The sequence below is a fragment of the Metopolophium dirhodum genome, chromosome 6, assembly GCF_019925205.1.
Source record: "Metopolophium dirhodum isolate CAU chromosome 6, ASM1992520v1, whole genome shotgun sequence".
Taxonomy (NCBI): Eukaryota; Metazoa; Arthropoda; class Insecta; order Hemiptera; family Aphididae; genus Metopolophium; species Metopolophium dirhodum.
In genome coordinates this window covers 19211700-19226834 of record NC_083565.1, presented here as the reverse complement: position 1 = coordinate 19226834, position 15135 = coordinate 19211700, and the positions used below count along the sequence as shown (strand labels likewise).

Below are 15135 nucleotides of genomic sequence, written 5' to 3'. Positions count from 1 at the left end.
ATCTAAAAAGATTTTACTTTTTCATTAGTTTACCAATCTAGCTGACATTATTAATTTTTCTTTCGAAATTGTGTATATCTATCGAGTGTATACCTAAATAGTTTAGGAGTAGATAAATTACACAATTAAATATAATATATTCAGTAGCATTGCTTTTTGAGAAAAATTCTCTAAGCTCCACTTATATCCTTTAATTCAATTTTATTTGAATAAACTTAATGTATTACTTTTTATTTTATTTATCAATAAATCATTGGTCTAATACGTTTGACGTATATTGACTCATTTCATGTTTTAAATGTATATCATTAGCATTTTAATAGTAGAAGTAGCACTTAATATTTCACAATATTATGACACTCATTAAGTTATAAAAGATAATTATTTAAAACAGTCATTAACTAACCAAGTGCATAAAACTACTTAATAACCAGTGTTGTTTATAAGGGCAAGAGTTATTTTAAGTTTAAATTTAGAAAATTTTGATTTAAATGAGAACTTTAAGCTTATCAGTATTAATTTCAGTCAAAAATGACTGGTAATAAAATATTAAATTTTTTAAGGATATATCAAGGTATATAAATGAAAAGATATTTAATTCTCCAATAGGTCAGAAATATTGTATTAGAAAATAAAAACATTTACAAAACAGGTTACTTCTTTCCCGCAGCAGCAGCAGCCTTCTCATCTTCTCGTGCATATGCAGCCAAAAGTTCCTTCCTATTTTGTAAAAATCTTGCTTCTTTACGTTTCCTAGCTTCCTTAACCTTTTGACGTCTAGCTTCAGCTTGATCACTAAACAATTAAATAGTTATACATGAAACACAATTATGCGTAAATAATACATAATATTTAAGAGATTATTAGAACTGTTATAATACCTCAACATCTTGGCACGGGCCTTCTCTGCCTTCTTTTTGTGAATGAACTCCATCAATACACGTTTGTTCTTGAAAACATTACCCTTAGCCTTCATGTATAATTGATGGTAAAGATGGTTGTCAATTTTCTTTGCTTCACGGTATTTCTTTAGCAACCGCCTTAATACTCGCATTCTTTTCACCCAAAGGTCCTATGAAAATAAGATTAGTGAATGTCATTTAGAATTCCTAAAAATAAGATATAATTCATACTTTTTGAGGTGTTCGAGCATTAGCAGTACCCTTCCTTTTACCAAAACCACAATGACGACCTTTTTTTCTGGCATCTGCATTTTTACGTGCACGAGCTCTAGAGTGTACAGCTACTGGCTTTTTAATGATCAAACCATCTTTGATCAACTTACGAATATTTTGTCCTAAAATTTATTTAAGAAGCATTAATACACATATTTGAAAAATGATTTTGATTAAAATTACTCACTGGAATTGGTGTTGGCAATTTCATTTATTTCGTTTGGATCTAACCATACCTTCTTCTTACCGCATCGCATTACCGAAGCGGCAAGCCTTTTTTGAAGCTTTAACGAACTGCAAAGGTAAAAACATAATGTAATATTTTAACTATATACAATGATACAGGTGTTCATCTAATTAAGTTACGGGATGATGAATATTCAAACCAGTGTGCAAGCAATGAAATTTAAACCAGGTCGCATGTATGACCGTGGAACAACATCGGACACATTGATTGAACGATATGCCGAAGCATTTTATGTATTGCCACTGATGCCTGGGCTTGAATCTTTGTAACAGGTGGTGATTTTCATAGGTGAGGGTCATTGTAAGAGCAGCTTTGTCACCAATTGACCACAAATGCCGAACCTCTACGAGGAGGGTTTAGGAAGGAAAGTTTGATTTGATATCTTAACTCGTCGCTGCCGCGAACCATAATAACGCGGTATAGACACACTTTACAATATCGGGTCAAGCGGCAGGACACTGGGCATTAATGATACGGATCGCGGGTTGTTCTGCGACAAGCGATGGTCACACACATGTGGCACAGGTCTGCGAGTCACGACCGAGCGGTCGACGAACGACACAGTCCTGGTGGTCGAGACTCATTACCGCGAATAATGTTTAAACTACAATCTAATTATTTGAATTATCAACGGCGAACTTACCTCATTTTCCTGAGTAAACCCTAGCGCGACGCGAAACGACGTTTAAAGAACGCCACACGGGAAATCAGAAACAGAGACTTCGGATAGTCTCTCTCGTTCGCGAGTGAAAGAAATACGATGTATGTGTGTGTTTATAACCTCAAACGGCATGGAGGAATGTCGCGAGCCAATGAGTGAGGCGGTCCGTGAGCGCTCGCCACTCTCCTCCATGATGCGGTTACGGATGTCACCGTGGTCGCTTTTATTTATTTTAACCTATATCTTTTTTACGCCGACTACCGCCGTGGCGCCGTTCCCCGTGGCCCGTACACTTTACGATCGCCGAAGTTACGAATTTCATCGTCTCCGTCGTTTACCACATTTTTCCATTGCCGTCGCACGTTTCGTGTCCAACAGACTTAAAGTACGTTTTTATTTATAATTTATTTTAATAATGTCAACTATTCCGCTCGATTGTCGATGTTTTTTGTCATCGTCGTCGTTCCTACCAGCGCGAAATTTTACTCGTCCGTCTTGCACTCGGAACTTCGGGTGTCTGTCAACGCGTCGTACCCGTTTATTGGGTACGCGTGAATGACGGTCGAATTTTCAACTTGTTCTTGTCGGAATTTGTCGTCAGAATATGTGCGTCTGGTTCTTCTGCTCGACCAGACACAATGTATGCGGACAGAGTACCGAACATTTATTCCGATCACTCGGCATGTCCACGAATTGTGTCCCAAGACTAATAGTTTTTTCAATGAGATGTGTCACCACGATGACCGTAGGACTGTTGTAGTACGTGGATGTTGTCCTATTCTGCCGTCGGTTTCATGTCTAACACGATCGTTGGTACACGACCACAATGATATTTGGTAGACCAACGCCAGTTTCGATGACGATGGTATATTTTCATAGTTTTACTTTTGCATTGCCTTATGCTTTCTTATATTATATCATTCAGCATGTACTGAATCTAATATAATCTTAAATTCGTAAATAATAACTTATTGAAAATGGTAGGTAGATACTCTGGAACTATTCGTTTATAATATTAAATATGTATATTCTGATGTTCTCGCTCATAAGTCATAATTCATTTTAACTTTAAATGTAAATGTGTAAGTGATGATAAAGTATCACCATCTTTCGCCTGAAAGTTTATGATGAGAAACATTTTGAATTCTGATGACACTATTTACAACTTGGGTATGTTTATAAAACAAATTTAACCTGATAGGTAGATAATCGTATTTTCATTCAATTAAATTTCTTATGATGATCCACAATATTTTAATACCATCTTTCGGGTCTGAAACCTGATGCTAATGTGTGTACTGAAATAAATTGATTGATTAGTATAATTTAATATGTAATACATTTAGTTAATTTATTTAAAGTTTGGTAATTTCATTCTATGACATAATTTAACATAAGTTAGGACATAAGTGATGAGTATTGACTTTTTATCTTACTTCATTATAAATTATATTATAAACAAATCTTTTTGACAATATGATAATAGCAAATTTAGCAGACTTCTCTGATTGAATATTTCAATATAAATATCACTGTTCAGAGATTGGTAACTTACTGCAATAGTATAATAAACGGATGTCCGGGGACATTGCTTTGTAGCAACAAGCCTTCAAGCCCATCTGTACATGCAATTTATTTTATATTATAATAAACCATATTAGGCACCTTTGTTGTACTAAATTATGGATTTATTTTTGCTAATGATGAATAATTTTAATACCATCTTTCGGCTGATAACAATTGATGAGTTCTATTTTCTGAGTGCAATTTTAATTATTAGTTTTATTTGTATTGTTTTATTCAAGTAAAATAAGAATACAACTAAACGACTTACTCTTTATGTAGATATATAATACCTACCTATACATTAATCATTATCCATATTATATATATTGGTTTATTAATTAATTCTTTATATTTGGCAGATTTATCTGATTGAATGTTTCTAAATAAATATCTCTGATCAGAAATTGGTAACTTACTGCAAAAGTATAATAAACGGATGTCCGGGGACATTGCTTTGTAGCAACAAGCCTTCAAGCCCATCTGTACATTACGATTTATTTTATATTCTAATAAACCATATTATGTACTTAAATCATACTAAATTATGGATTGATTTTTGCTAATGATGAATAATTTTTATACCATCTTTCGGCTGATAACAATTGATGAATATTCTTTTCTGACCGCAAATCAAATTATCAGTTTCATTTATATTTTTTTCTTCAAGTAAAATAAGAATACCACTGACTACTTATTCCATTGTGTATATTAAGCGATCATTATCCATTAGATTTGTTAATAACCAAATGATTCTTTATGTTTGGCAGATTTATCTGATTGAATGTTTCTTTATGAAATCTCTGATCAGAAATTGGTAACTTACTGCAACAGTATATAAAACTGATGTCCGGGGACATTGCTTTGTAGCAACAAGCCTTCAAGCCCATCTGCACATTAGAATTTATTTTATTAATAAATCATATTATGCACTTTTGTTATGTACTAAACTATATATTGATTTTTGCTAATGATGAATAATTTTAATACCATCTTTCGGCTGATATTAATTGATGAATATTCTTTTCTGACCGCAAATCAAATTATTAGTTTCATTTATATTTTTTTCTTCAAGTAAAATAAGAATACCACTGACTACTTATTCCATTGTGTATATTAAGCGATCATTATCCATTAGATTTGTTAATAACCAAATGATTCTTTATGTTTGGCAGATTTATCTGATTGAATGTTTCTTTATGAAATCTCTGATCAGAAATTGGTAACTTACTGCAACAGTATTATAAACGGATGTCCGGGGACATTGCTTTGTAGCAACAAGCCTTCAAGCCCATCTGTACATTAGAATTTATTTTATTAATAAATCATATTATGCACTTTAGTTTTGTACTTAACTATGCATAGATTTTTGCTAATGATGAATAATTTTTACCATCTTTCGACTGATAACATTTGATGAATATACTTTTCTGACTGCAATTTAAATTATTGGTTTCATATTCATTTATGTTTTTTCCTTCAAGTAAAATAAGAATACCACTGACTACTTATTCCTTTGTGTATGTTTATGGTGTACATTGAGTGATCATTATCCGTTTGATTTGTTTATAAACAAATTGATTCTTTATATTTAGCAGATTTATCTGATTGTATGTTTCTTAATGAAATATCTGATCAGAAATTGGTAACTTACTGCAACAGTATATACAACTGATGTCCGGGGACATTGCTTTGTAGCAACAAGCCTTCAAGCCCATCTGTACATAACAATTTATTTTATTAATAAACTTTATTATGTGCCTTTGTTTTGTACTAAACTATATATTGATTTTTGCTAATGATGAATAATTTTAATACCATCTTTCGGCTGATATTAATTGATGAATATTCTTTTCTGACTGCAATTGAAGTTATTAGTTTCATTTCTGTTTTTTCTTCAAGTAAAATAGGAATATCACTGACTACTTATTCTTTATGTATGTTTATAGTGGACAATGTACATAAGGTAATCATTATCCATTTGATTTGTTAATTAACAAATTGATTCTTTATATTTGGCAGATTTATCTGATTGAATGTTTCTTAATGAAATCTCTGATCAGATATTGGTAACTTACTGCAATAGTATAATAAACTGATGTCCGGGGACATTGCTTTGTAGCAACAAGCCTTCAAGCCCATCTGTACATTGCAATTAGTTTTATGTTCTAATAAATCTTGGTATCCTTAGGTTCCTACATCGTAGGTACTAAACTGTGATTTGATTTTTGTATATCAATATTATCAGAAAGCAATTACTAAAATGTGTTTATTTATTTAAAATATTGTGAATGTTCTCAATTGTAATTTATTATTATTACTATATTATAGAATGCGTTACGTGGCTGCATATCTCTTAGCTTCCTTCAGTGGAAAAGAACCAACCAGTGATGAAATTGAAAAAATCCTTAGTTCCGTTGGTATTGAATCTGACTCTGCCAAAGTTAGTCTCATTGTTAAAGAACTGAAAGGAAAGAATGTTGATGATGTTATCGAGAGTGGTAAATATTACTGATATGTTTTAATATATTGAAAACAATTAAGCAAGTTAACTATTTAGGTATCTAGACTCTTAGAGTTACTTTTTTGATAAGTACTCATTTTATATAATATTTAGTGTTACTTTTTAATGTATCTATAATTATAAGTCAATTTAATACATTTTATTGGTTGTAATTTTATCTGAAGATTGATAGTAATATTGTTCTTTTCTAAATGCATTATACATGTAACATGTACCTAGAATGAATCTCTTACGTTTTATTTAATTTCAATTATTTTATAAAAATTGTTCATTATGCATCACTTTAGTTTTTAATTTAAATAATACTTTTTCGCTATTAAGTGTTAAAAGATTGTTCTTGAAATGATTTTTACCTTAATATTATATTAATTACTATTTTTTCCCCCGAAATATTAGTTTTAAATTGTAATACATTTTTTTTTTTTATATAGGCAGGTCTAAATTAGCCAGCGTACCTACTGGTGCAGCCGTAGCAGCTCCTGCTGCAGCTGGAGCAGCAGCACCAGCAGCTGCTGAAGAAAAAGGTGAGTTTCTTACTTAATAAATTTTATCGTAGAATAGCAAATATATCTTATTTTTATTATTTTAGCCTCCAAAAAAGAGGAAAAGAAAGAAGAATCCGATAATGAATCTGATGATGATATGGGCTTTGGACTGTTCAACTAAGATTAAAATGTAAGTGTTAAATCTGTACATTATTTGAATACAAACTAAATTTATGCAGGCTCCAGCGGGTTATTGCTTAATAACAGTAACCTTCCTAAGGGTGTGCTAAAGAAATTGTAAATTTGATTGAGATGGTCTATATAATTATATATTTGCTCTATTAGGCAAATTTGTACATTTATTAAAATATATACTTTATGATTATAACATTTTTTAATACATTCACTTCTGTCATAAGCTTATTTTGGTAATTCAAAAATTGAAAAATTACAATCAACAATTTTGCAGATTTATGTTAGAATGATTTACTATAACAATGTATTTGTTTGTTATATTTATATTAAATTATTGTCAGTCTGGTTTGATATGGTCTTTGGACTGTTCAATGAAGCTTAAGATGCAAATGTTAAATCTGTATATTAATTTGAACACAAACTAATGTAATGCAGGCTCCAGCGGGTTATTGCTTAATAACAGTAACCTTCCTAAGGGTGTGCTATAGAAATTATAAATTTGATTGAGATGGTCTATATAAATATATATTGGCTCTATTAGGCAAATTTGTACATTTATTAAAGTATATACTTATGTGATAATAACATTTTTGAATACATTCACTTCTGTCATGAGTTTATTTTGGTAATTCAAAAATTGAAAAATTGCAATCAACAAACTTGCAGATTTATGTTATGGATGATGTATAACCATTACACGTATCCGTTATATCTATTTTAAATTATTGTCAGTCTCGTTTGATATGGTCTTTGGTTTGGACTGTGTTCAACTAAGTTTAAGATGTAAGTGCAGGCTCCAGCGGGTTATTGCTTAATAGCAGTAACCTTCCTAAGGGTGTGCTATAGAAATTGTAAATTTGATTGAGATGGTCTATATAAATATATATTGACTCTATTAGGCAACTTTGTACATTTATTAAAATATTATATACATTTTTGAATACACTTTCTACCATAAGTTTATTTTAGTAACACAAATACAAATTACATATAGCAAATTGAAGACTTATATTATGGTAATATACCATAATCATGTATCTGCTTGTTATACCTATGTTAATTTATTGTTTTATTGTCAGTCTGTTGGTCATATATATGATTCTAATAAAATGAATGTTTTATTTTTCAGATTCTGCTGGATTTTTTTTGTATTTCAAAAACTGATGGTTCAATAAAACAAATATTTTAATTTTTTATTTCATTAGTCTATATAATCCTAACCTTACTATCTTTTCCGAATCATCCTAAGTAATTGATTAGGTCAAACTGTTCACATTTTGTTTGTTTATAGTTAAACATTTGGACATTTTAAATTTTCAAGCCATAAAAATAAATTACTAAATTTTACTAACTATAACAATGAAGTATTTAAATGGTCAATGAACTCTTGGCCCTCGGCTTAGTTTGACTTGTCTTGTAGTCCATTAAATAACAAGGTACATGACGCCAATTGGCGTCATCCGCAGTGAACGTGTTAGGTTTATTAGGATAATACGTCTGAAGATGTAAGATGTGAAAATATGTGTCACCCTTTTGGATTTATTATATAGAAGATTAACTTCTGAAGTTTTTTAACTTGGACATAAAGCAATAGGTATATATAAGTTTTTAACTTATAAATAATATTGTTATAAGTTGAGTGGATGGATATAGATGATAACTAAGAAGCAGTGGAATCCGCTTATTGCTATGCCGTTTATAACGTTATTCCATATACAATGATTCCTAGCCATTTACTTGGTTGGTTTTAAATCTCATGTGCAGTATATTTTGGTCATCCGGATATAATGAAGATCTGATACTCTAGGTTCCTTCAAGATCGTTATAAGCGGAATCTACTGTATAACTAACTGGTACCCAAATGTTTTTAACAAAAATTAATATACATCTTATATTACAATTATTTAATATTTATACAGTTATACAATAATAGCAATAATACAAAATTTTCAAAAATGAGTAATTTAAAAATTAGGTAACCTCCATTTTAATTTTTAAAGTAAAAACACTAAAACCAAATAACTACTCAATGCAATAAATAATTATTCTGTAGAACACCAAGTAATTGATAATTAGATAAGGCAGGTTATATTTAAAAACAATTGACATCTCGTCACTATTCAAGATATTTTGGTATATATTAAATTATAGTATTTGTGTTACTTGAACATAATTTATTTAATTCAAGGCATTTTATTTAACATTTTTTATAAAAACTTTTTGTACACGGCCTAATATTTATTGTTAAATTTTCTTCGTTAAAATACAACTTAAAAGGTACCATTGGCAGTGCTTATACTGCTCATCGGTTACCTGGTACGATTTTAAATTGGTTTCACTATAACTCAGTCTAAAAGTATAAATTTGTTAAAACCTTTTAAGGGGTTTCTAAGTTCAAACAACCATTATTTTAAACCTTAACACATTATTTTAACCTTGTTTGATATGACATCTGAATTCCTCCTAAAGTTAATTCTTTTGTTTAGCTTTCCTACTTCCTAATTTGAACATCAATTTATGAATATATGGAATTATAATAATTAGTTAACGAAAAATGTGAAGTCATCTGAAGTGTAATTAATGATAAATAAATATTTAGGAGTCATAAGGTATATAGATCAATCGGTACAATCAGTGGCGGCGCCAGATATTTTTTATTGGGGGCGATACTGGGTCAATTTTTTTTCTCGTGGGGCATTTATGTATCGCTACTCAATTACCCACTAATTTGCTTATATAATTCATTCAGGAAGTATTGCTAAAAATGTTTTGGGTATAATATGCTATATTTCTAAATAATCAAAAAAAAAATAATTTATAAAATGTCTTTATTTACTTACATATTTGAAATAAAGTATAATCTAAAGTACTTATAATATATTTTATATTAAGTTGTAATAAGGTTACATGACTTATGACATACAAATGTGTTATAAGCATATTCATATTTTATGTTCAAACAAATACAGAGAGGGCTTTTTAAGTATCTAAATAGCAACATATTAGTATTACCTATTATAATAAAAATCAATAAATGCAATTTATTATGTTAGCATTATTTATTTTATTTTATAATTATGATTATATCTAAATATCAACATACCATTAGTTATTAGTATAAAATGAAAATAAATAATTACAAATTATTAGGATAGTATTATAGTATTTAATAAAATGCATTTTCAGATTAAAATATAGGGGGGGGGGGACTTGCCAACCCTGGCCCCAGTGTAACGCCGCTCTTGGGTACAACAGACCCAAAGTAGGTACATACAAAGATATACAACAATATATTTTATTATCTATAATATCTATGGGTATTTGGTACATATACTTTTAAGTGAAAAAAGCGTTCTCGTGCTGAATAGTAGATATTATCTACAGTTGAGATGACAGCGCTCGCGACTCGTATAATTGTATGTGGAAGTTAGGAGTTTATAGGGGTTGTGCATGCACACTATCGCAGCTCGTGCGTAAGTACCCTCTGTGTTGCCTTTTAGGAAGTCATATTCTTCCATAAAAATTAAAATCTGACCAATTTGTATCCTTAATTCTCATCCCCCTTAAGTGTTATACAATATTCTACAACCAGAAAGTACTTGTTATACTCAATTTAATAATTCCGACAGCTACAGCGGTTTTAAAGTTTTATCTTAAAATTTTTCAATCATGTGTTTCTATTTTGGCGATGAGCTTTATTAAGAGGAATTCGAGAATTAAAAATTCTTCAACTGATTTATGGTAGCAAATTGGATCTTGTTGATATTTTTATTTTTAGGATGTGAGAGGGGTCAAAAATAAAAAATTCCAAATTCTTTTTAAAACAACCGAGATAAACAAAAAATAGAAATTTTCACGTAAAAGCATTTATCAACTACAAATTTTCTTTTTTATGCAGCTATGATAAAATGTTGAAATATGGGTTAAATAAGCTTGAAGATTTATATCGAGATCCCACATAAATTTTCCTTATTGCAATTGAATACTACAGCTCCCTCCAACATTTTAGCCCTATTTGCGCCACTGATCAGTAGGTATTCTGTTTATAGAACAATTATATATTTTTTGAGACTACAGAAATCATAGATCAGTGGCGGCTATCCTTAAAAATATAGGTGCAGCGAAACATGAGAAGTAACCACCCACCCTCAACAATAATCATCCATATAACATCCCATCTATACTGAATAGTTTAATCAACATGTTAAAAAATAAAATTGGGATCCTCTCAATTTTACTAAATAAATGCCCTAACATCATACTACCTATAGGTATACCTCATGACTATTTTTGCCATAAGAACCTTGGAATTTTCAAATATTGTATAGGTAGGTACACTAAATACCAAACATAGTTATCTTTACCCAATACATAAAATTACATTCAACTAAACTTTAATATAATTATATATGTATTTTATGTATAATTGTATATTCTCTCTCCTATTACAAATAGGGCGAAGCCCCCTACCAGTTGCTTCATAAAATAGGTGGGTAGGTGGTACATACGGCCATGCGGGTACACTATCGATCTGCCAGACTACTTGAATTTGAGTTCGACGCCACTGTGGATAGGTATGTGTTTACTTTTATTTTGAAGCATAATTATTAGTCATCTCCGTAAATATTGAAGGTACCTATTGGCTATTGCATAGTGAAATCGGATATAACATAATACACATTAAATCCAATGTAAGTCGGATGTATAATAATATTATTCGTTATGATTATGCAACTATGTGTGTATTTCATTTTGTATAATACTTATATTATTATATTGGTACGATGAACGCATGGTCATATTTTTGTATTTCACTATCATATATTTATATTATAGATTTATAGCCATATGCGGTCCGCGGATAACCGACTATGTATATACGCACGGCTCACAGTACATTAACACGATTGTAACAGATTTATTCGTCATCCTCCGCAAGCAGGTATACTATATTAATATAACACTATTATCTTCAAATTGCGATGGTCAATAATAAATTTAAATTGTATAAGACTAAAAATGGTAGACATTCAACAAATAATGAACAAATACCTACCTAAGACTGGAAAATATTTGGACGTTTTCTATTACCTATCCAAGTTTAAAATGGGTTTTCCTGGAAAGATATGCACTTACAGAGGAATGCTAAAAAAAATACCTACTGTAAAGTATATTATTTAGTAGTAGGTTATATGTATAGGCTATAAGTACAGTTGTCAGTCGACAATACACACTCAAAATGTACGACCATCGCACTCTTTTCTAATTAAAAAAGTAAAACAAGCAAATATACACTTAGCTATAAGAAATACACATAACACTTACACAATACACCTATGCTATAGGTACGTACGGTTCTGAGGCCCATTGATTTCAGATGCCCATATTTATCCCCAAAATATTAATCATTTTCAATATATTTAGACATGGTAATTATAAAATAAAAAAATTCTTAATTTTATACTGCGAAAATTTACTAAATGATAATAATTATAAAATCGATATTCTAATAGTCGATGAAGTTTATAAAATGGGAGTTGTGAACTACATTGTAGACATAATATATTATATAGTCTTTGTTATTTATGAGTGTATATACGTATTAGGTTTAGGTATACGCCGTACGTGGTAATATTATACAAAATTATACGATTACAGTCGTAAAAATGTAGTGAGTGATACAATGTTTTTGAAGTTGAAGTTGAAATGGACCCACTATAAGTGTTTGGTGTCCCGGGTGGAGGGCTATAGGGGTTCAAATGAATAAATGATCCGTAATCCGGGCTTGGGCAGATCAACGGTGATCTAAACAAGTGCGCACAGTGAGTAATATCAATAGTAGATAGCTTGGGTGGTTGGGTAGAGATAAACGGATAAATTTAGTAGAGTCAGTGAAAGTTTTTCGAGGACCGCAAAAGCTTAGGTATACATATAGTTTTATCGTCATTATATTTTTAATCTTTTTACTTTCACGTATTACTTTTACTGTATATTTAAATAGTTATTTATATTTCGTATCATACAAAAAAATAAAATAAAAATATTTTAAGTTTTGATTAGTGGACCGATTTGCCCATGACGAACCACTGAGGCACACTAAAACGACCAAGAGACACCCCATCCTACCTAATATTATAATGTAGCACCGTGTTTTCAATTTTGTTCATTTTTTCCCGGGCTAAGACGGGTCTTAAGTCAGCTCGTACCTACAGCAGCTAGACGCTAGTAATATAATTATATTATTATAAATTCCTCGTTCTATAATCTATGAAACAATAAGCACACACACATGCGCAGACATGGGATTTCGTTACGTTCGATAGTAATATATCGTAATATATAACTTCAGCTGTATACAGCCTACACACAGTGTATACGATATATTATGGCGGTCAATAACTCCCGTTCGACGTCAATTCGAAACCCAACCGCTGCTGATAGGTACGCGGAACGTGCGAATTCACTCGGCTGCACGTAATATTGTCAGATAAAATAATCGCTGTGCACCGGTAGGCGGTTATACTTCTCATTACGGTCATGAAATATAATAATATTATTTATACGCACACACGAAAAAAATGTCCGATAAAAGTGCATTGACCGAACCGATTCGTGTGATCGCCCGTAATATTCGCCCGAGATCGTAATAATAATTATAACTGCGCAACTAGGTATACCTATACCTACCTACCTACCTACATATTATTATTACATCGAAAACGCGGCCGATCTTAGTCATTTATTGTTAATAATTATTATCACCGCGTGTGCGTTTTATTTTATTTTTTTATTATATTCATATTTTTTGCCGATGTTGTGCGGGCATATTGACTGCTGCTGCTGCTGGTGCAGTATTGCAGTAACAACGGGTAGATTATATTTAATCATAATACTCAATATAATAATTATTTATCGGTACATATTTGAACAATATATTTTCCCTGGTGTCGATATAATAACAATAACGACATAGTCACCAAATCGTCATGGTTGTGGCAGGTATAAAACGAATAGCCCAATGTTGGTTTGTAATATTATACATTTACACTGTATTTATAGTATTATGTTTGACATTCTAAATTATTATAAATTATATTTTAAATACCTAACTATATTATGACGAGATAAAAGATTTTGTTTGTTGTATAGATTTTTGAGAGGGTTGATGGACATACTTCTTAGGCACCCAAATTACGCTTATGAACGCCCGGTGGAGTAATTAGGATTTTTCCTGTGGGGGATATACGTTTTTGTATACCTACACAAAATACTAAATTTTCAAGTACAGTGTTGAGTGGTTTATATATATTATAAGGCTCTGGGGGCGATCTATCACCCTCACCCCCTCTTCATTAAGCCCCTGCAAAAGCCTGCGGTACAAGCGAGCTGTTCACCATACACACATTCTTAGAGCTGATGATTCACCCCCACCGATATAATATTAACATGGGCGGTTGCATGGCTTTGGTGCTTACCAGATTCTTGTACATTAGTGACATAACTATAACTTATAAGGGTAATAAATCAACTTATATTGATTACCGAACCGATTGATCGACGGCCAATTCCCGTAGGCGCAACTAGGGTTAAAATTCTGGGGGCTACAGCCCACCTAACATAACTATTAACTTGAAATAATCCACATGGAAGTTATATCTAAATCAATAAGGGATTTTTTTTGGGGGTTGGGGGACCAAGTCCCTAGCTTCACTCCCCTAGTTGCGCCATTGCCGGTTCCGACCATCTCGACGAGAACCACAAGAACATCGTATTCGGAAAGGAATCGAATGCGTTGGTTGTGTTGCCTATGCTTTTACGCCGTGTTAAAAACTATCGACCGAAAATGGTTTAATATTCATAATATTATTTCGGCATCAGCTGCTACCAATACATTCCGGATCGAGAGCTTTCCGCAGCAGACACGACATTCCAAAATAGTTTAATATATTACGTCTGAAATATGTTACGTTGTAATGCAAATATTATTATTCAATCATTTATTATTATAAACTGAGTTTATTTCACAAACAGTTACAATAATCAATAGTTATGGTATTCCTTCTTGGGATTTATTGGATTATTTTTGATTTTTCGATTTGTCATAGGCGCAAATATCTCAAACTTGATAAGTGGGCCGAAGTCTTTCGCGACATTGAACAAAAATTAATACTAAATTACGTTCCTCACTTCCCCACAATTATAGTCACTGATCGTGTCTCATCATAATAATATGTCATGTTTTGTTATTCAAGTAACGAATGTCGCGTTATTTGTCTTGGTTTATA

The 15135-nt window shown here is 31.3% G+C and overlaps 2 protein-coding genes and 1 non-coding gene across 3 annotated transcripts; 2 read left to right on the top strand and 1 right to left on the bottom strand.

The window, feature by feature from the left end:
• Positions 1 to 606: 606 nt before the first annotated feature.
• Positions 607 to 2216, bottom strand: LOC132946366 (large ribosomal subunit protein eL19). The gene is made up of 5 exons (XM_061016344.1): positions 2066 to 2216; positions 1363 to 1469; positions 1134 to 1297; positions 882 to 1072; positions 607 to 795 (listed from the first exon to the last, which is right to left on the bottom strand). Exons 1-5 carry the CDS (start codon positions 2068 to 2070, stop codon positions 654 to 656), a joined length of 609 nt encoding a protein of 202 aa, XP_060872327.1. The 5' UTR covers positions 2071 to 2216; the 3' UTR covers positions 607 to 653.
• A 97-nt stretch (positions 2217 to 2313) lies between these two features.
• LOC132946367 (large ribosomal subunit protein P2-like) lies at positions 2314 to 8046 on the top strand. Its single transcript, XM_061016345.1, has 5 exons — positions 2314 to 2468; positions 5978 to 6147; positions 6602 to 6694; positions 6760 to 6845; positions 7980 to 8046. Exons 2-4 carry the CDS (start codon positions 5979 to 5981, stop codon positions 6834 to 6836), a joined length of 339 nt encoding a protein of 112 aa, XP_060872328.1. The 5' UTR covers positions 2314 to 2468; position 5978; the 3' UTR covers positions 6837 to 6845; positions 7980 to 8046.
• Positions 4207 to 4277, top strand: LOC132947982 (small nucleolar RNA Me28S-Am982). Its single transcript, XR_009664978.1, has one exon. It is a non-coding gene; the product is annotated as a small nucleolar RNA Me28S-Am982 (small nucleolar RNA).
• Positions 8047 to 15135: the final 7089 nt, after the last annotated feature.